This window comes from Somniosus microcephalus, chromosome 15, assembly GCF_052327205.1.
Source record: "Somniosus microcephalus isolate GS21.2 chromosome 15, FLI_Smic_1.0, whole genome shotgun sequence".
NCBI classification, from domain to species: Eukaryota; Metazoa; Chordata; class Chondrichthyes; order Squaliformes; family Somniosidae; genus Somniosus; species Somniosus microcephalus.
In genome coordinates this window covers 74002030-74023195 of record NC_141001.1, presented here as the reverse complement: position 1 = coordinate 74023195, position 21166 = coordinate 74002030, and the positions used below count along the sequence as shown (strand labels likewise).

At 43.0% G+C, this 21166-nt stretch overlaps 1 protein-coding gene across 3 annotated transcripts in view; it reads left to right on the top strand.

The window, feature by feature from the left end:
- The window catches only part of LOC147107034 (MOB kinase activator 2-like), a 231286-nt gene that overhangs the window by 144254 nt on the left and 65866 nt on the right, over positions 1-21166 (top strand). Inside the window, exon 1 of one of the 3 annotated variants that reach the window (XM_086008042.1) lies at positions 16460-17151. The exons of 1 other annotated variant lie outside the window; for it this stretch is intronic. In XM_086008042.1, the coding sequence (XP_085864168.1) occupies positions 17114-17151 (38 nt within the window). In that variant the 5' untranslated portion in view covers positions 16460-17113. Of the gene's footprint in view, positions 1-16459; positions 17152-17223; positions 17578-21166 lie in introns of those variants that run through there. One more of the 3 variants, XM_086008043.1, reaches the window with a different exon arrangement.

Genomic DNA, 21166 nt, shown 5'->3' with positions numbered 1-21166 from the left:
TAGGTTGTTTTTCAATGTATAAACTCAGTATCTGGGGGAAATAATCCCTCAACTGTTAGCATTCTATGGGACTAAAACATTTGGAGAAGTCGGTTACAGGAAAGAGAATGTCATATGAACATACAAACAATGACCGACAGGATAAGACCCTCTGGTCCATCCAGCCTGTCCCCCACACATACGATGCCTTGTGCATCACAATATACAGATTCCGCCCACACCCGAAAGCCATGTGATCTGCTGGACGAGGTGAAAAAACGGACAAAAACCCAGGCCAATTTGGGGAAAAAATCTGGGAAATTTATCTCTGACCCCCCTTAAGTGATTGAAACTGGTCCAGGAGATGACTCTGGCCCTGACTAATGTCATGCAGTACCTACCTTTTTGTATGAGATGATCATCAACACGCCATAGGTTAATAACTTGTGTTCCTTCTGGGTTGAATGGAGGGGAGTCTTACGGGCAAGTTCAGGGCAATTCATGTCACTACTGTGTAGACTATTTTGAAACCTGTTGCATTAGAGACTTATGTACGATAGCAAATGGAGAAGAACGTCCATACTTTTCTGCTTTCATTAAAACATGCTGTTGAGATTTGCTTGCTAAGTAACTTACTTTAACAAAATAAATACCTTGCTCAAACACAACATCTGTAAAACTGCTCCATGACGGTAACCTGAAGAAATTGCAGCTTATTTTCACATTTTGCAAAATTGTATTCATAAAATATGATCATTATATTGGTTGCAATAATGTCAAGGAATTATCAATGGTATTTGAAATCCAAACTCAAATGTGGAAGCTCAACAATGAAAAGCAAGAAATAACAACAGAAAACGCTGGAGAAACTCAACAGGCCAGGCAGCATCTGTGAAGAGAGAAACAGAGTTAACGTTTCAGGTTGATGACCTTTCGTCAGAACTGGAAACGAGCAGGAAAAGGAACAGATTTTAAAGCAAGTTTGGGGGCTGGGAAATGGGGGAGGGGATGAAAGAACAAAAGGGAAGGTCAGTGATAGGATGGAAGGTAGGAGAAGAAAAGAGGCATTAAGAGATATTCAAGGCAAGAGGAGATGGTAATGGGACAGGTTAAGGAATAAAGGATGGCTCTAGATGGAGTGTGAATTGCGTTGGCAGAAGGAAAGACAGTTGCCATGTGGGGAAAAAAAAGCACAAACAAAAAGTGTGGCTAAAATATATATATGTGATAGAGGCCGAGGTTATGATCTGAAATTGTTGAACTCTTTGTCGAGTCCAGAGGGCTGTAAAGTGCCTAATTGAAAGATGAGGTGCTGTTCCTCGAGCTTACGCTGAGCTTCCGTGGAACAATGCAAGAGGCCGAGGACGGTGAGGTCTGAGTGGGAATGGAGCGGTGAATTAAAAGCAAGACTTGTATGTTCTGGAAGTAAACTGTAAGACACATTTGAATAAGAACTGATGTGGGAGGATTTTTTAAAAAATTAAGTGAGAAATTTCTGCAAATAACTAGCTAACCCATGGGTGTCAAATGGTGCTGGAGATTCAAATTCTTGTAATTTTTCAAAACTATCTGTTCTGGATTGTGAAACAAACATCTGCCACCCTTTCTCAATATCAACCACAGTCTGTCTGTCTTGTATCCCGTTATTCCATTTACTGTGCTCAGAATGTGTTAAGCTGGAATTTCCTGATGATAGAGATATTTTAAGAACCCATCATTGCACAAATGATGTGTGGGAACTCTGCTTTTACTGTATATGGTATTCAGTAAATGCTATTGGGAGCCATTTAAGCACATGTTGTTTCACCATTTACTTTCTGTGAGGATTACACCCAGATGGAGATTTGATGTGTGTAATGCTCTTAATTTTGTGCAGCAGCTCTTTTATACTCTGCTTCTACTGGGTGGAGCTATCTGGCACACAAAATTCTTATTTCAGCTTCACATTCAGACTTTTCTAATTTAGCAGCGTTTCCAAACACTGATAGCAGCTAATGTCTCTCTAAATGGGATTTAGTCACTAATCCAAACAAGCTTCATACAAAGGAAAACTTGTTTCACTGAACTATGGACACTGTTAGCAAACCATTAAGCATAACCTCTATTCAGAGGGAACGTGTACAAGTTGGAAGCAGATATTGAGACTGAGTCTAACAGCCAGAGCATTCATTCTTTATTCTGCTGGTGTGAAAAAAGTCACACAGATGATTTTTCCAAAAACAAATACCAAATCTATTCTTGTTTTAATATGTTCTGACGTAAACTTTCTTCCATTAAGTGGAATTTAAAAAAAAACATTAGTTACAATGCAAATCACATAAATGCAGTAGGACATTTGTATAAGAGACCAGCATTTGTAGAGTGGCATAGAAACAAAAAGTGAAAATCATCAGAGCTTAGGGAATTGATAGCTGTAAATTATCACTGCTGTACATGGAAAAAATCTATTTTTAATGGAGAGAAGCAAAGCAATTGCAGGATGTCTCTGGGACAGAAAATGAAAGCTAAATGTTTATTGACAACATTTTTGCATAAGGCCCTCCCTGTATTCTTTCAAATTTAGATGTAATTTACCCTTTAAAATAACTTTAACTGTTTGATTTTCAGCATTAGCTCCCCGGTGGTTCTGCTAGTTTGTCCAGTTAGTAGCCGACTATACAGATCAGGAAGGCCTGAGAAAAGAAAGACATGCATTTATATAGCGCCTTTCACGACCTCAGGACGTCCCAAAGCGCTTTACAGCCAATTAAGTACTTTTGAAGCGTAGTCACTGTTGTAATATAATAAAGCTCCCACAAAAAGCAATGTGATAATGACCAGATAATCTGTTTTAGTGATATTGATTGAGGGACAAATATTGGCCAGGACACCAGGGATACGTTCCCTGCTCTTCTATGAAACAGTGCCATGGAATCTTTTATGTCTTGAGAGGGCAGACGGGGCCTCCGTTTACCTCCCTCAGTACTGCACTGGAGTTTCAGCCTAGATTATTGTGCTCAAGTCTCTGGAGTGAGACTTGAACCCACAACCTGTTGTATCCGTGTGTTAATAGAGACACTGAAGGCAGGAGTTGGTTTCACAAGTGTTTACTGAACAAAGTCTGGAGGTGAACTAACTGATACAACACAATATACAGGCTTATATAGCCCGAGTGGCCATTACCGGCATTACAGTACACAGGGGGTTCTTAAAGGCACATACACTACAATTCCTCCCCTTTTAGCCAACCAGTACATAATATTTTAAGTAATCATTAATTACATGTTACAAGAACAATAATCTACACATTGCTGCAGTTAATCAATTATAAGTCAGTCTCTCTGGAGGCTTCCTGACTCGGTCCGGATAACGCCTCGGTGGTGTAGTAGTTTCTGGTGGTGTAGTAGGTTCTTTTGGCAAGGCTGATTGGGCTTGAATGCCAGTGTTGGGTTCATCTGGTTCCAGTATCACCGGATCGGAGGTAGATACTATGGGTATCTCTACTTCATCATTAGGCGTATAGAGTTGTGGTGTAGGTTGTCCCTTTTCGGATGACTCTATGATCTGGTCAGCATGGCGCCTTATTATGCTTTCTCCAATGTCCACGGTATACATCAGCGGTCCTAGTCGTGTGCAAATAGTTCCAGGCTGCCATTTCTCGGTACGGTAGTCCCGGGCCAAAACTTGTTGACCTATCTGGAAGGTTCTAGTTGGCCTTTCATTCATGCCTTGAAATTGCCGGTTCTCCACGTCCCTTCTGATGTTTGGCTTGATCAAATCCAGCCGGCATCTTAGGCTTCTATTGAAGAACATCATGGCGGGAGTTTGGTTTGTAACCATATGTGTTGCATTTCTGTATGCAAACAAGAAGTTATCTACCTTATGCTGAAGTTTTATGTCTTCATTACCCATGGCCTTTATGTCCTTCTTGAAGGTGAAGGTCTGGACAAACCTTTCAGCCAATCCATTGGTGGCGGGATGGTATGGGGCGGACGTGTAGTGCTTAACCCCATTGTTTTTTAAGAACTTCCTGAATTCTTCGGACACAAATTGCGGCCCATTATCAGAACAGATCTGTTCCGGCAGCCCATTCCTGGCAAATATGGTCCTTAATACTGTGATGGTTTTTTCCGTGGTGGTGGAGGACATCTTTATTACCTCCGGCCACTTGGAGTGTGCATCAACCGCGATTAAGAACATTGAGTCCATAAATGGACCAGCAAAGTCGATGTGTACCCTTTGCCATGGAGATGAGGGCCACTCCCATGGATGTAGAGGGGCTTGTGGTGGAGCGTTTTGGACCTTCTGGCATCCTAGGCAGCTCTTGGTCATTTCTTCGATGTCTCCATCGATACCTGGCCACCATACAAACGCCCTGGCTAGGTTCTTCATTTTCACTCCACCCAGATGCCCCTCGTGAAGCTCCTTTAGCACTTTATCCTGGAGTTTGGGTGGAATCACCACTCTGGATCCACACATCAAGGTTCCTCGGCACACTGACCGCTGTTCTCTTCTTTGCGAGAATGCTGGCAACAGTGGTTCGCCATGTGCTGGCCATCCCTTCAATGTTAAATCGTAGACTCGTGAGAGAGTCGGGTCATTTCTCGTTTCCCTTTCAATGGCAGAATTTGTTACTGGTAGACATTCGACTATGGTAGAGTGGAACATCTCCACTGGGTCTACTGCAGGTGCCTCTTCTAACGTTGGCAACGGTAGGCGCGATAAACCGTCAGCATTCCCATGCTGTTTTGATCCTTTGTATTCTATGTCATATTGGTGTGCCCCTAGAAAAAGGGACCACCTCTGTAGCCTTTGCGCTGTCATAATGGGAACACCCTTTTTAGGGTTGAATATGGAGATGAGGGGTTGATGGTCAGCCAACAAGGTAAATTTTTGTCCGTGTAGGTAATGGTTGAATTTCTTCACTCCCCATACCAGGCGGAGTGCTTCCCTGTCGATTTGGGCATAGTTACGCTCAGTTGAGTTCAATGAGCGTGACACAAAAGCTATCGGCCGTTCCGAGCCATCAGGGAATCTATGCGATAATACCGCTCCTACGCCGTAAGGGGATGCATCGCACGCCAGTCTGATTGGCAGTGATGGGTTGTAATGAGCCAAAACTTCCTTGGACGTGATTAAGTCTTTGCATTTATGGAAGGCACGTTTACAGTCTTCGCTCCATTTCCAAATTACTCCTGTTTGTAGCAGTTCATTAAGAGGGTGCAGAAGAGTTGATAAGTTCGGTAAAAATTTATGATAGTAATTTATTAATCCCAGGAACGACCTTAATTGTGAAACATTTTCAGGTGCTGGGGCTTTTATGACCGCTTCAATTTTTTCAGGTGACTTATGCAACCCTTCCTTATTAATTATGTGGCCACAATATGATATTTGTTTCTGGAAAAATTCGCACTTGGGGCGATTTGCTTGTAGGCCCCGTTCTCTCAGCCTAGTGAGCACCTGCTCCAAATTGGCAAGGTGCTCGTTGTCGTTTTCTCCTGTTACAAGGATGTCGTCTAGGTAGCATTGAGTCCCCGGAATCCCTTGGAGGACTTGCTCCATAGCTCTTTGCCAGATAGCTGGAGCTGATGCTACTCCAAAAACCAGTCGATTGTACTGGTACAGGCCTTTGTGTGTATTTATCGTGAGATACTTTCTAGAGACCTCTTCAACCTCCATCTGTAGATATGCCTGTGCCAAGTCAATTTTGGTGAAACGTTTCCCTCCAGATAGTGAGGCGAAAATATCTTCTATCCTCGGAAGAGGATACTGTACCGTGTGAAGGACCGGGTTTACAGTCACCTTGAAGTCTCCACAGATGCGAATTTTTCTCTGTTCTTCAGATTTATCATATTTCAACGTTTTCTTCATGACCGGGACGATGGGTGTTGCCCACTCACTCCAATCTATCTTGGATAATACGCCTGCCTTTTCCAAATTCTCCAGCTCTGCCTCGACTGCTGGATGAATTGCGTATGGCACCGGCCTTGCCTTAAAAAAACTTGGGAATTGCCGCATCTTCCACTTTTATTGAGGTGGTGATGCCTTTCAAGGTTCCTAGTTTCTCTTGAAACACTTCCTTGGCGTTGGCCAAGATGTCTTTTAATCGTTCAGGTATGACGTCATCGTCATTTTTTTTCTTACTGGTCACCGTCAGTGCCTGAATGGAGTGCCAGTCTAAACGTATCTTCCTGATCCATTCACGTCCCAACAGCGGTGGACCACCATCTTTTAGAACGTATAAATACAACTTCTGTATTTCCTTGCCGTTGTCTACAACAGGCACCCTTATTTTTCCTTTGGGGTATACTTTTGTCGTGTCCGTGTGTAGCTAAAGACACCGAAGACAGGAGTTGGTTCATAAGTATTTACTAAGCAAGTCTGGGGGGGGTTCTAAAGGATATACACAATACACAGGCTTATATAGCCCAAGTGGCAATTACCGGCATTGCGCACACCTGGGGCTCTTAAAGGCACATACACCACAATTCCTCCCCTTCTAGCTAACTAGTACATCATATTTTAAGTAATTATTAATTACATGTTATATGCAAAATAATATACATTGCTGTATTAATTAATTATAAGTTAGTCTCTCAGGAGGCTTCCTGACTCGGTCCGGATAACGCCTCGGGGGTGTAGTAGTTTCTGGTGGTGTAGTAGGTTCTTCTGGCAAGGCTGATTCGGCTTGAAGGCCAGTGTCGGGTTCATCGGGTTCCAGTATCACCAGATCGGAGGTAGATATGGGTATCTCTACTTCATCGTTAGATGTATAGCGTGGTGGTGTAGGTTGTCCCTTTTCGGATGACTTGATGATTTGGTCAGCATGGCGCCTTATTATGCTTTCTCCGATGTCCACGGTATACATCAGTGGTCCTAGTCGTGTGCAGATAGTTCCAGGCTGCCATTTCTCGGTACGGTAGTCCCGGGCCAAAACCGGTTGGCCTATCTGGAAGGCCCTAGTTGGCCTTTCATTCATGCCCTGAAACTGCCGGTTCTCCACGTCCCTTCGGATGTTGGGCTTGACCAAATCCAGCCGGCATCTTAGGTTTCTATTGTAGAACATCATGGCGGGAGTTTGGTTTGTAACCATATGTGTTGCATTCCTATATGCAAATAAGAAGTTATCCACCTTATGCTGAAGTTTTATGTCTTCATTACCCATGGCCTTTATGGCCTTCTTAAAGGTCTGGACAAACCTTTCAGCCAATCCATTGGTGGCGGGATGGTATGGGGCGGACGTGTAGTGCTTTACCCCATTGTTCTTTAAGAACTTTCTGAATTCTTCGGACACAAATTGCGGTCCATTATCAGAACATACCTGTTCCGGCAGCCCATTCCTGGCAAATATGGTCCTTAATACTGTGATGGTTTTTTCCGTGGTGGTGGAGGACATCTTTATTACCTCCGGCCACTTGGAGTGTGCATCAACTGCGATTAAGAACATTGAGTCCATAAATGGACCAGCAAAGTCGATGTGCACCCTTTGCCAGGGAGATGAGGGCCACTCCCATGGATGTAGAGGGGCCTGTGGCGGAGCATTTTGGACCTTCTAGCATCCTAGGCAGCTCTTGGTCATGTCTTCGATGTCTCCATCGATACCTGGCCACCATACAAACGCCCTAGCTAGGTTCTTCATTTTCACTCCACCCAGATGCCCCTCGTGAAGCTCCTTTAGCACTTTATCCTGGAGTTTGGGTGGAATCACCACTCTGGATCCACACATCAAGGTTCCTCGGCACACTGACAGCTGTTCTCTTCTTTGCGAGAATGCTGGCAACAGTGGTTCGCCATGTGCTGGCCATCCCTTCATTGTTAAATCGTAGACCCGTGAGAGAGTAGGGTCATTTCTGGTCTCCCTTTCAATGGCAGAATTTGTCACCGGTAGACATTCCACTATGGTAGAGTGGAATATCTCTACTGGGTCTACTGTAGGTGCCTCTTCTATCGTTGGCAACAGCAGGCGCGATAAACCGTCAGCATTCCCATGCTGTTTTGACCCTTTGTATTCAATGTTGTATTGGTGTGCCCCTAGAAAAAGGGACCACCTCTGTAGTCTTTGTGCCGTCATAATGGGGACACCTTTCTTAGGGTTGAATATGGAGATGAGGGGTTGATGGTCAGTCAGCAAGGTAAATTTTTGTCCGTGTAGGTAATGGTTGAATTTCTTCACTCCCCATACCAGGCTGAGTGCTTCCCTGTCTATCTGGGAATAGTTACGCTCAGCTGAGTTCAATGAGCGTGACGCAAAAGCTATCGGCCGTTCCGAGCCATCAGGGAATCTATGGGACAATACCGCTCCTATGCCGTAAGGGGATGCATCGCATGCCAGTCTGATTGGTAGTGATGGGTTGTAATGAGCCAAAACTTTCACAGATGTGATTAAGTCTTTACATTTATGGAAGGCACGTTTACAGTCTTCGTTCCATTTCCAAATCACTCCTGTGTGTAGAAGATCATTAAGAGGGTGTAGAATAGTTGATAAGTTCGGTAAAAATTTATGATAGTAATTTATTAATCCCAGGAATGACCTCAATTGTGAAACATTTTCAGGTGCTGGGGCTTTTATAACTGCTTCAATTTTTTCAGGTGACTTATGCAACCCTTCCTTATTAATTATGTGGCCACAATATGATATCTGATTTTGGAAAAATTCACACTTGGGGCGATTTACTCGTAGGCCCCGTTCTTTCAGCCTAGTGAGCACCTGCTCCAAATTGGCAAGGTGCTCGTTGTCGTTTTCTCCTGTTATAAGGATGTCGTCTAGGTAACACTGAGTCCCCGGAATCCCTTGCAGGACTTGCTCCATAGCTCTTTGCCAGATAGCTGGAGCTGATGCTACTCCAAAAACCAGTCGATTGTACTGGTACAGGCCTTTGTGTGTGTTTATTGTGAGATACTTTTTAGAGGTCTCCTCAACCTCCATCTGTAGATATGCCTGTGCCAAGTCAATTTTTGTGAAACGTTTTCCTCCGGATAGTGAGGCGAAAATACCTTCTATCCTCGGAAGAGGATACTGTACCGTGTGAAGGACCGGGTTTACAGTCACCTTAAAGTCCCCACAGATGCGAATTTTTCTCTGTTCCTCAGAGTTATTTTTCAATGCTTTTTTCATGACTGGAACGATGGGTGTTGCCCATTCGCTCCAATCTATTTTGGATAATACGCCTGCCTTTTCCAAATTCTCCAGCTCTGCCTCGACTGCCGGACGTATTGCGTATGGCACCGGTCTTGCCTTAAAAAATTTTGGAATTGCTGCATCTTCCACTTTTATTGAGGCGGTGATGCCTTTCAAGGTTCCTAGTTTCTCTTGAAACACTTCTTTGGCGTTGGCCAAGATGTCTTTTAATCGTTCTGGAATGATGTCATCATTGTTTTTTTCCTTACTGGTCACCGTCAGTGCCTGAATGGAGTGCCAGTCTAAACGTATCTTCCTTATCCATTCACGTCCCAACAACGGTGGACCACCATCTTGTAGAATGTATAAATACAACTTTTGTATTTCTTTGCCGTTGTATACCACAGGCACCTTTATTTTTCCTTTGGGGTAGACTTTCTGCCCCGTATGTGTTTTTAAGATAATGGATGTGTCTTTTAGAGGTATATGCGAAAATAGCCTCTCATAATCTCGTCGATTTATTACGGTTAGAGCTGATCCTGTATCTAGCTCCATTTTAACTGGGGACCCTGCTATTATGAGGGTAACCCAAATGGTCTGGTAATCTTCATTGGCAATTACATTATGTAATTTGAGAGAGCTTAGTCTCTTGTTCCCGGAGTCGCTATCGCTCTTCTGGTCTTTGGAGCTACTGTCCGTCATCATTTGTACCTTTCTGTGCTTTTCCTTATTGATTCTTTTCCCATTAGTGGATTTTTTATTTTCAGATCGGCATACACGTGGAATGTGTCCCATCTTTCCGCATCGCCTGCATGCTTTTTCTTTGAACCAGCAATCCCTCTGGTCATGGTTGGATCTGCCGCAGCGATAACATCTTTCGAAACCCCGTGTCATTTCATGGGTGCCGAAGTCCTGTGGCCTTTGCTGTATCTTTGCCGCTCCTATTGCACTGAAAGCCTTGTCCAGTGTTAAATCTTTTCCAGAAGATACCTTTTTTTGTGTTTCTACACTTAGGGGATCGCAGATGAATTTGTCTTGCAGAGAATCTGCCAGTCCTGCCTCGAATTGGCAGTGTAGGGTATCAACAATCTCCTCAAAATTCTTGTCCATCGGTTCGGCTGGAGTGATTAAGTTGCGTAACAGCTTGTATGTTTCTGCGCCCATTAGATCCAGAAGCACTGAAGCTTTTTTTTCATCTTCTATTCCATTTGCGGTGCAAAACATCTCCACTCTTTCTATATATGTGGTCCAATCCTGTATCTTGTTATCAAAAACATCAATATTGCCAAAGTTAGGCTCTGTTTCGTTATCAAAAGCATCAATATTGCCAGACTTAGGCATTTCAAAAAAAGATATGGTGCTTCCCGCGCTTTTTTTTTTCTCTCTGTAGCAACGATATGGCGCTTCCTGCGCTTTCCCGCCGCTGCTACCGATAACAATGCTGTTTTACTGTGGTTTCCGTTTATTCACTGTTGGAGACTCGTTCCCGACGGAGGTCTAAACGCTGACCTGCTTGCCGCGCCGGCTGTCTCCCGAGTGCACCCTCCCAGTCCGTTATTGCTTGCCTCCGATTTCGCTTCCTGTCTCAGCTGTAGAGCCCGCCGCTGGAGCCCCAGCCTGACGCCCAGGAAGGATTAGCGCAGTACCTGCCACCAGCTTGGCCAGCTGGTGAAACCACAGTTTCTATTACTTCCTTGAGTCTTCTGGACGCTGGAGGAATCGATGTCCTTGAGGTGCTGCCGAATTGCAGGTAAGTCCGTTTCCACTTCGTCGCCACTGTAGTGTCCGTGTGTAGATAAAGACACTGAAGACAGGAGTTGGTTCATAGGTATTTACTAAGCAAGTCTGGGGGGGGTTCTAAAGGATATACACAATACACAGGCTTATATAGCCCAAGTGGCAATTACCGGCATTGCGCACACCTGGGGCTCTTAAAGGCACATACACCACAACTTTCTGCTCCGTATATGTTTTCAAGATAATGGATGTGTCTTTTAAAGGTATATGCGGAAATAGCCGCTCGTAATCCCATCGATTTATGACGGTCAGAACTGATCCTGTATCTAGCTCCATTTTAACTGGGGACCCTGCTATCGTGAGGGTAACCCAAATGGTCTGGTAATCTTCTTTGGCAATTACATTATGTAATTTGAGACAGCTTAGTCTCTTGTTCCCGGAGTCGCTATCGCTCTTCTGGTCTTCGGAGCTACTCTCCGTCATCATTTGTACCTTTCTGTACTTTATTGATTTTTTTTTTCCTGTCCGTGGATTTTTTTTGTCCAGATCGGCATACCCGTGCAATGTGTCCAATCTTTCCGCATTGCCTGCATGCTTTGTCCTTGAACCAGCAGTCCCTCTGGTCATGGGTGGATCTGCCGAAGCGATAACATCTCTCTCAACCCTGTGTCATTTCATGGGTGCCGAAGTCCTGTGTCTTTTGCTGTATCTCTGCAGCTCCTCTTGCGGCTGCTTCGTATGATACAGCCATACTGAAAGCCTTGTCCAGTGTCAAATCTTTCTCAGAAAGCAGCCTTTTTTGTGTTCCTTCACTTAAGAGACCGCAGACGAATTTGTCTCTAAGAGAATCTGCCAGTCCTGCCCCGAATTGGCAGTGCTTTGATAGCTTTCTTAATTCGGTGAGGTAATCAGCGTTACTTTCATTCTTGTGCTGATTCCTCTTGAAGAATTTGAATCGTTCCGCTATCAGCAGCAGTGTTGGGTTTAAGTGCTCCTGTAGGGTATCAACAATTTCCTTAAAATTCTTGTCCTTTGGTTTGGCTGGAGTGATTAAGTTTCGTAACAGCCCGTATGTCTTTGCACCCATTAGATTTAGAAGTACTGATGCCTTTTTATCATTTTCTATTCCATTTGCTGTGCAATATACCTCCACTCTTTCCACATATGTGGTCCAATCCTCTATATCATTATCAAAAGCATCAATATTGCCAGCCTTAGGCATCCTGGGAAAAAAATGGCGCTTCCCGCGCTTTTCTTTCTTTCCTGCAGAAAAGATATGGCGCTTTCCCGCCGCTGCTGCTGCTGACAACGCTGTTTTCCGCGTTTAAAAAAAAAAAAAAAAAAAAAATGTATTTACAGGTGGAGATTCATTCCCGCCGGACTCTCTGGGACTTTCCCCCCCCTCTGCTAGGTCCGAACGCCGAACTGCTTTGCAGCGCCGGCCGCCTCCTGAGTGCTCCCCACCGTCTGTTTCTGCTTGCCTCCGCCTTCGCTGCTTGGCCTCGCCGCAGAGCCAGCCGATGGAGCCCCAGCCCGCCCAGGAAGGATTATTGCAGTACCTGCCACCAGCTCGGCTAGCTGGTGAAACCACAGTTTTTTTTTTCTTGCTTTTCTTCGACTTTGGATGTCTGAGGAATCGATGTCATTGAGGTGCTGCCGAATTGCAGGTAAGTCCGTTTCCAATTTGTTGCCACTGTTGTATCCGTGTGTTAATAGAGACACTGAAGGCAGGAGTTGGTTTCACAAGTGTTTACTGAACAAAGTCTGGAGGTGAACTAACTGATACAACACAATATACAGGCTTATATAGCCCGAGTGGCCATTACCGGCATTACAGTACACAGGGGGCTCTTAAAGGCACATACACTACACAACCTTCTGCCTCAGAGATGAAATTTCTACCAACTGAGCCATGGCTGACATTGGGGGTGGGGGGAGAAATTAAGTATCACCCCATTTGGGGCGCAATTATCGGCCGGGCACAAAGATTAGCGCGTGGCGCTAATTGTCGCCTCCGACTGCAAACTTGGCTTTTATCGCCCCTGGAGGTGATTGGAGCGCTAAATCAGGCGCTTCACACCTGTCTTAAGGCGCAAAGGCCGAGGAACAAGGCACTACCTCAGAGCGCGGGCGAAGCAAGGAAGGGCAAATCAAAATAAACCTGCAAAGTGCTGCTCAGTACTCAAAACTCCTTCACACAGCATTGAATCTCTCCAGAAGTCTCTCTCTCTGAATGATCTTAGTTGGGATGGCAGTATGGATGTTGCAATTGGCCTAAGCACCACTGGACCAGAGTGAAGTCAGGCTTTCTGATGCTAATCACTATCCAGTGACTCCTGCTGGAAATGTAGACATGTGGACTTTGGGTGAAGGTAGGCGAGATTTACAGGATTAAACGAATGATCCATCCAGTTCCCTGATAGCTCAGCAGATTTATCCAGTGAGCCACACAGAGTAGAAAGGTCCCTAGTCTCGGTGGAAATAGCTGATCTCAGCTGGGGCAGTGATGGGGGTGTCACAACTGGCTCAATGCCGCCAGGTTAAGAGGGGGAGAATCATAGAATTCATGTTCCTGGATAGCGTTCAGGTACTAGAGGATATCTGGTACCCATAGATCTGTGTGCAGCAAGGAGTTAACACCTTCAGAAGAGAAGGGGAGCAAAGGAATAGTCAAGGAAAAGTTCACAGAAATCACCTGGTTTCTGCAGCTTAACTTAAAGGTGACATCATAGTCACAATTCTTACTAGAAAATGACAGCCCACTTAATACCTCAACCCAGAGGAGCCACAACACCAGTAATTGGCCCTTGTCACAATTTTAATATTTTTGAGCTATTCTCAGATTCAGTGTCACCGTTCACTATTTTAAGTGGACCTTGCATCTTCTTTGGAGTACATTTTGTAGCAATCTATATGTAGTTAAACAATAGAGTGATCCTCGAGTCATAACCGAGAACTCTTACTCTGTAAGCCAGCTCTTTATGGAAGGCAGATTGAAAAGTACTCTCTTGAGATGAGGCCCAACTTCAGACCAGCACAACCTTATTTTATATAAAACACATTAATGAATCATGTAGAGTTTTCATAGTGAGAACCATCAATTTCCTACACTTCTTGGTTATAGAAGTTACTAACTGAACGTAAGCTCACTTCACAAGGGGAAGAGACAGAGAGACCTCTTTAAGTCTGTGCGATGGGGCGGGATGGGGGGCTTTGGCCCACCAAACCGTCGATGAAGGTTATTATCTTGCATGGAATGCCTACCCTTCCATCTGTGAGCATTTAAACTTCTACCTCAGCCAAGTTCCTGGAATGGTGTCTAGCCCCCTCGGATGTTAAAATATTGATATTGGAATGACATGGAATGCTTGATAATGACCCTACCTGTTTTCTAATTAATACATGCTAATCATCTGGCTTATTGTTGAGAAAAAATGAATTTAACTGTACAGAAATATAAAGGTTGAAAAATTCAATTCAGGCAACACGTACAAAATTCAATTTGTTACAGTCCCAAACCCAATTCAGTACTTGCGCAGGGTGAAGCAAGAAGGTTTGGTAAAATAACAACAGAGAATGCTGGAAAAACTCAGCAGGTCAGGCAACATCCGTGGAGAGAAACTTGAGTTGACGTTTCGGGTTGAAACCCTTGGTGCTGGCAGCAGTCTTTATGCAATAATTTCTTTTGCCCTTCTTTAAAACCATCGTGTTATAAGCAGGCTGGTTTTACCATGAGGAAGGAGGAATTATCCCTTTCAATTGTGACAATTTTTAACCTCTGATCTTTCCAAACTGGTACAGTACTTCCAACAATGTCTCCAGCACATGTCCCACTTAAGTAAAAACAGAAAATTAACTGAGCAAAAGAAAAAATTGAACTAGAAGTTGTGCAAGCTCTTTGATTTTTAGAGCAATCCTGATGGTGAGATTCCTTCTTTAAAACTTAGTTTTAGATACAAAATGGCTAACATCCCATGTATTGTGACAATTGCAGCTGCTCATACTAACCCCGCATTTATTGCTTGAAAATAACACAAATTGAAAAAAATGCTGAATGCTGAGTTCAGCACTCCATCTTAAATGCTAAACCTCGTGCTGATCTGAAATAAGATCTTAATAGCCATTGTCCCTTCCTAGCAATTTTTTTTACACTTTTTATTTCATATGCTCTAATGCAAATGTCAAAGAACGAAGTTGAGGTGAGCAAAAAGCAAAAAATTGCAGATGTTGGATATCAGACAAAACCAGATAATGCTGCTTAGTCAGTATCTGTGGAGAGAACAGACAAGTTAATGTTTGAGTTCTGGTGAAGGGACTACACCTTAAATGTTAACTTGTCTGTTTTCTCCACAGATGGTGATTGACCAGCTGGGTGTTTCCAGCATTTTTTTTTCTTGTTTAAGGTGAATACTGTCATCCTGGTAGTAGCCATTTGCCAGAAGCAGATGAGCAAAATGCATGATGGCAAGTCCTAGACTAAATAGACCATTACCCAGCTACCACTTACTTGGTATATGTTGTCCTTATGCTTTTACACACACGCTTGAAGTAAATTGGAAACGCATGTTTGTTCTCGGTCTGCTTTGCTTGTAAAATTGTTTTTGTTAAAATAAATGGAAATGTGAAAAATATTTTAATTTGCAAATATCATTGAATAAAATTGGAGTGTATCATTACTAATACATTATCTGAAGAATGGTCCAGGAAGTATTGCATTGTGTTTTCATGTAGGAATCCAAGCTCAATTTTTTAAATGCTTTCTTTCCTTGAATTTAGTTAAACTTTACAGCTGTGATGCATCAGATGGCAAGGTATCCAATGAGCATGAAGTGCTCTTTAAGGAATAGAGGAAAAATTGACGAGCCAGTCAAACTCCTAGACCGACCCCACCTGGCACTGTTTATGGAAAGATAAAGCCAGAGAATCATTTTTCTTTCCCTCCCCTTTTGTCTGGGAGATTTTTTTTTCTGTGGAGACAGAAGAATGAAGCAGAAAACTTAAGAATTTATAGAAAAAAAGTAATGTTGGAAAACTCAGTTCTGTTATAAAATGATTTTTTAAAGTTTGAACATGTTTTCTTCTACACTTACATAAATTTGTTTTTATTACTTTGTTTAACCAAAGATCAAAAAATACACTTGGCTTCAGTGGATCTCAGCAAGGGCAAAAAAGAAGCTGCTATAACAGATTTCAAATGCGCCCAATTAACAATTGCCAGCTGCTTGAAGTATTGTTTAATGAAAGCTTCGGTAGGACAGTTCAATTATTTAATAATACAAGGCTGTACATTTAAGAACCACTGGCTGTGTAATACTATTGAGGCCTTTTTATTCTACACAGTTTGACTTTGTTAGAAAAAGGCATGAAATTTTGAGATGGCCATGTGCAGCAGTCATTATTTATAGGCCCTGGGGACTTGGGCCTTTGTATTTCCTAAGGGGGGCTTAAGTTTTTGCCTGGTTTGGGATAAAACAGATTTTATTAAGTTGCAAATTTGGTTTCTATAGGATTTTTTTTCAACCTGAAAGATACATGCGCAGTTAGCAACTTAAAAAAAAAATGAAATAAACTTTTTATTGCTCCCCCTCCCCTTTTGAAATTACTCTTCATGGGAATTCAGGAACCAAGTGGGCAGCTCTGCTTGTGGGGATATTAAGTGGACAGGAAGGAAAACTGAGCAGTCTAATCAGAGACACTATGCATCTGTGATTTATGCAAGGCAGCCTGCCCAGAGCAAAAAACAAGACATTTCTGTGCCTGGGTAGTTGCAGCGGCGATCGGTGTTCCTTTTCCCATCAAGAATCCTTGATTTAAAGGAACGCTGCTTAAAAGAAATGTCCTGTTAGCCTAGAAGGAAGGCTGAAGATCCCATCTTGCTTGTGTTTTCCCTGGGAGTGCGGTGAAGTGGATTGCACTGTTAGTTTATGGTCAAGTGAGATCCAGTGGCAGTGAGGAGGAGTTGGAGTCAAGCAGAGATAATCATTCAAGTGAACGGTCGTGGCAGGCTATCGATGCAATTAGGCTGGGAGGTTTTATTTTTTTTATTTACGTGGCTTATTGATGTTTATTTAAAGGAAATCGTGGCCCGTCACCTCCGAGAGACATTTTCTGGGTTGGATCTGCTATTTGCCTCCAGTAATTGTTTCCCACTTGTGTTTAAGGCAGCCGAGCCCTGCCCCCTTTCACTGCTTTAATAAGGAGTTTGCAGAAGGTTGCAAAATAACCTCGGCAACGAAATATTTTTCTGATTATATATAAAAAATCAGTCTGGATTTCATCATAAGACTCCTGTCAGCGAACATGAGGCTGAAGAGGAATGGATCGTACACATTACACAGGTACAGTTAATATTCCTGACCTCTCCGTATTGGTGCCTTTAAAAGTAAACAGTGAGGTAGAACAAGGGGGGAAAAAAAACCGTTGTCGAGTAGCGATTTGCATTTTGTTGCGATCGTCCTAGGATCCACTGCAAGCCTGAGTAAACACACAGATGTGTGTTTGAACTCTGCGCTCAATTCCCTTCACGGTTGGGTTAAAGATTCCTCGGTTTCAGAAAGTTTGCCGTTTGTGTATATTTGTGAGAAATGTTTCTGTCTTTTCCTTCCCCACTGCATTCACCGGGGGTTGTACGATCCTCTGGGCAGAGCAGTCGAGGAGGAAGTTAGTGCAGATCTTGGGAGCAGCATATGAAGACCAAGAGGAGGTAAACAGACCAGCAGCAGCTCGATGGACATCCTGTTCTGCTTCGATTGCGTCTTGTTTAGGTACTATATGACGCTACGAATGCTTTATTCATTTTTCGCTTGTATCGGGCCATCCATCGTCTCCGTTTTTGATTGTGTTTTCATTTCTGTGACATTGTGTGCCTCGACTGCATTATGGTAACGTTGAGTTTATTTTTAGTAGCAGTCCTTCACATACATTCAAAAGGCACTGGCTTCCGATAATCAATGCATAAGGTTGCTTTGTTACACTTCTGAATTTTAATTGCGATTACTTAAAGTCAAAGCTTTGCTGTTGATAGGAGTGTTGGGTGCCCACTTTGAGATTTTGCTGAAGATATGATTAAGCACGAGTCGAGTTAGTTTACATCACAGCACGGATTTTAACACTACATATACTTTTCAATTCTACCAACCACTTACTGGAGCAATTCATACTGATTGAATTTTGATTCAGATGTCACAGTTAGTGGTTCAGAATAATGCAAAATAATTTGACCAATACAGTACATATGCAGGGTTAAAATAACATTTATACAGAAACTATTCTGTTCAGGCTAAGTTTAAGAACTAGTCAATGTTTAAAATATGTTGGGGGAGAAAAGGAATGCAAAAATGACTGTTGCAAGGGAACCGAAGTATTACAGTTCAGAAGAAAGGGTTGCTGTAGCTATCTGGAACTTTTATTCTTGGCTTTGTTTTCCCTTTTGAGAAAGATGATATACAAGGTAAAAAAATGTTGATAATAGGTATCAAGAAAAAATACTTATTGTACAACTTATTGTACAGCAGCAAACATTGTAATGCATTTTACTGTTTACATCGAGAGTTTTGTGAGCATATTCTGTAATGTATTCTATATTTGAAATTGGAAAAGTCAAATTAGTTCCAGTCCCTATCACACACAAATCTTGTAGATTTCCTTGTGTTTCTTTTCCTTCCCCATCCTAAAAGTAAATGTGTATTGCTGATTTAAAGCTGCAGTATGCACTACTGTGTGTTTTATTTTCTACATTGACAGTGAGATCCACTGCTGAAACCCTCATCCATGCCTTTGTTACCTCTAGACTTGACACTTCCAACGCTCTCCTGGCCGGCCTCCCACGCTCTACCCTACGTAAATTTGAGGTCATCCAAAACTCGGCTGCCCGTGTCCTAACTCGCACCAAGTCCCGTTCACCTATCACCCCTGTGCTCGCTGACCTACATTGGCTCCCAGTTAAGCCACACCTTGATTTCAAAATTTTCATCCTTGTTTTCAAATCCCTCAATGGCCTTGCCCCTCCCTATCTCTGTATTCTCATCCAGCTCCACAACTCTTCTCCCCCACCCCCCCCCCCGAGATAACTGCACTCCTCTAATTCTGTCCTCTGGAGCACCCCTGATTACAATCGCTCAACCATTGATGGCAGTCCCTTCAGCTGTCTAGGCCCCAAGCTCTGGAATTCCCTCCCTAAACCTCTCTACCTCGCTTTCCTCCTTTTAAGACGCTCCTCAAAACCTACCTCTTTGACCAAGACCTGCCCTAATTTCTCCTTATGTGGCTCGGTGTCAAATTTTTGTTTTATCCTCGTATCCTGTGATGTTTTACTACTTTAAAGGCGCTCTATAAATACAAGTTGTTGATGTTGTTGATTTCAATGAGTAGCTTCAACACTTTTTTTTTAAGAACACTTTTGCCATAACTGGTTTTAGAATAGTACCACTTGGAGACCTGTCACCTGCTTGGAACCACTCTCTATTACTTTATCCAGTTGAGATCTGTTGGCGTTCCATGGCTTAAAATGAGGAAGTCCAGCTCCATGCCTTAGTTAGTGCAGACTCAATAGCACCTGAGATCCGTGAAAATCTAGGTCTCCAATGTTATTTGGTTTCCAGAGGTCAATCTTTTTATATTTGAGTAACATAGATGGCAGGAATACTGTACATCTGCCATCTTTGGCAATCCTTCAGTATGAGAATTCTTTTAGGCACCTGATTAAACTGATTGCGTAGATGCAAGTGGTATATTTATATTTGGGTGCTGTTGGCGGCACTCCCAGCATCAACAGCTCTCTGTAATACAAAGGAGCTGGAGACCTGGTCACCACTTGCAACTAAAGGTAGATTGACTCCCTTTTAGCAGTGGGAATCATAGGTTCCTGTCCAACAGTTCTCAATTGGAACTGTGGCAAGAAGCCAGCTAATTAGGGGAGTGCAGCATGCATAAGTCTCTCTTTTAGCACTTTGTTCCCCCCAGGACCCCTATGAAAATATATTTAGTTTAAAAAGCTGAACAGTTTTGTACTATTGTACAGACTACTGTTCATACTTGGATATTCGACTTTCTTCCTCTTTGCCTCCATTCTTGGTGATCAGATATTTAGTTTCTTAGTGACATTTAATGAATATATTTTTTTCGATTATAACTTGAATAGCAGTGGAGAGTAGTATGAAAACAAACAGTATGTGGTGAAAATGGATGGGCATTTGTCAGTATAACTAAGCTCTATTTAGTGTTCCAGAATGTAGTGATGTCATTACACTACATGAGGATCGCACCTTTCATGATTTCAGGATGTCCCAAAGTGTTTCATAGCTGCTACAGTACTTCAGAAGTCTAATCACTGTTGTAATGTAGGCAAACATATCATTTGAGTTGACAATATTTTAGCAGTGTAAGTATAACTGTCCTGAACTTGCAAAATCCTGTTCTGATACGAGAACTATTCTGCATTGCGAGTACCAAAAGCTGTAAATATCTGAGCCATAAAGGCCTAAAAGGTGAGACAGTGCTGCAATCCTAATCACACATAGATAATGAATTATTGGGTTCTCCGATATCTCAGTGAGTAAATTCTCCACCTGAGGCATACAGACCATGAAGCTTCTGCACTGGGCTAGTTTGCAGTTCTCAGCCAGAGTAGTGGGCAAGAGGAGAGGAAAGAGGTGGAGAGAAGATTTACAATAGCTTTCAGTATCACGGGGCCAGAGAGAGGGAAAGGCTTAGCGAGGGTTCCCACTTCTGATCTTTATCCAGTGATCCTTGTTGGAAAGTGTATGGTAAGCACAGGTGTGTGATCACCCCACATTTTAATAGCTTGTTGGTATCGCTGTGCAGTCTTGCAAGAGAAGACTGGCTGGCAAGTAATAGGAGGTCTGGGCTGCTGGCTGCATGGATTGCTGCCTTCGGGAAGAGGAGGGAAGAAAATTGGAGAAGCAATTGTATTCACATTGAAAATGAGAAATTTGCATTAAGTTAGATAATCTATTAGCCAGAGCATCCTGCCATTTAAGTCTCTCTCCACGTTTGGTCTGAATTTTCAGTTCTGATTTAGGTCACCTTAGTAATGGAGTATTTGTGCCCAGCAAAATGTTGTCAGTTCAAGTTACATGTGTGTAGCCTTCCATTGTGGTTCACACAGGCTCCTTTTGGCTTACCTCACAGCAGAGCTGACCATGGAGGAGTTTACAGTTCCTCCCACCTCCTTGTTCTTGTCCTTTTCACCATGAGAAATGCTTCATACTGATGTAGGATTCATCTTGGCCCCATCCTTTTTTATCTACATGCTGTCTCATGGTGACATCATCCACAGACACAGGGTCAAATTCCATATGAATGATAACGGCATCCAGTACTACCTCTCCACCA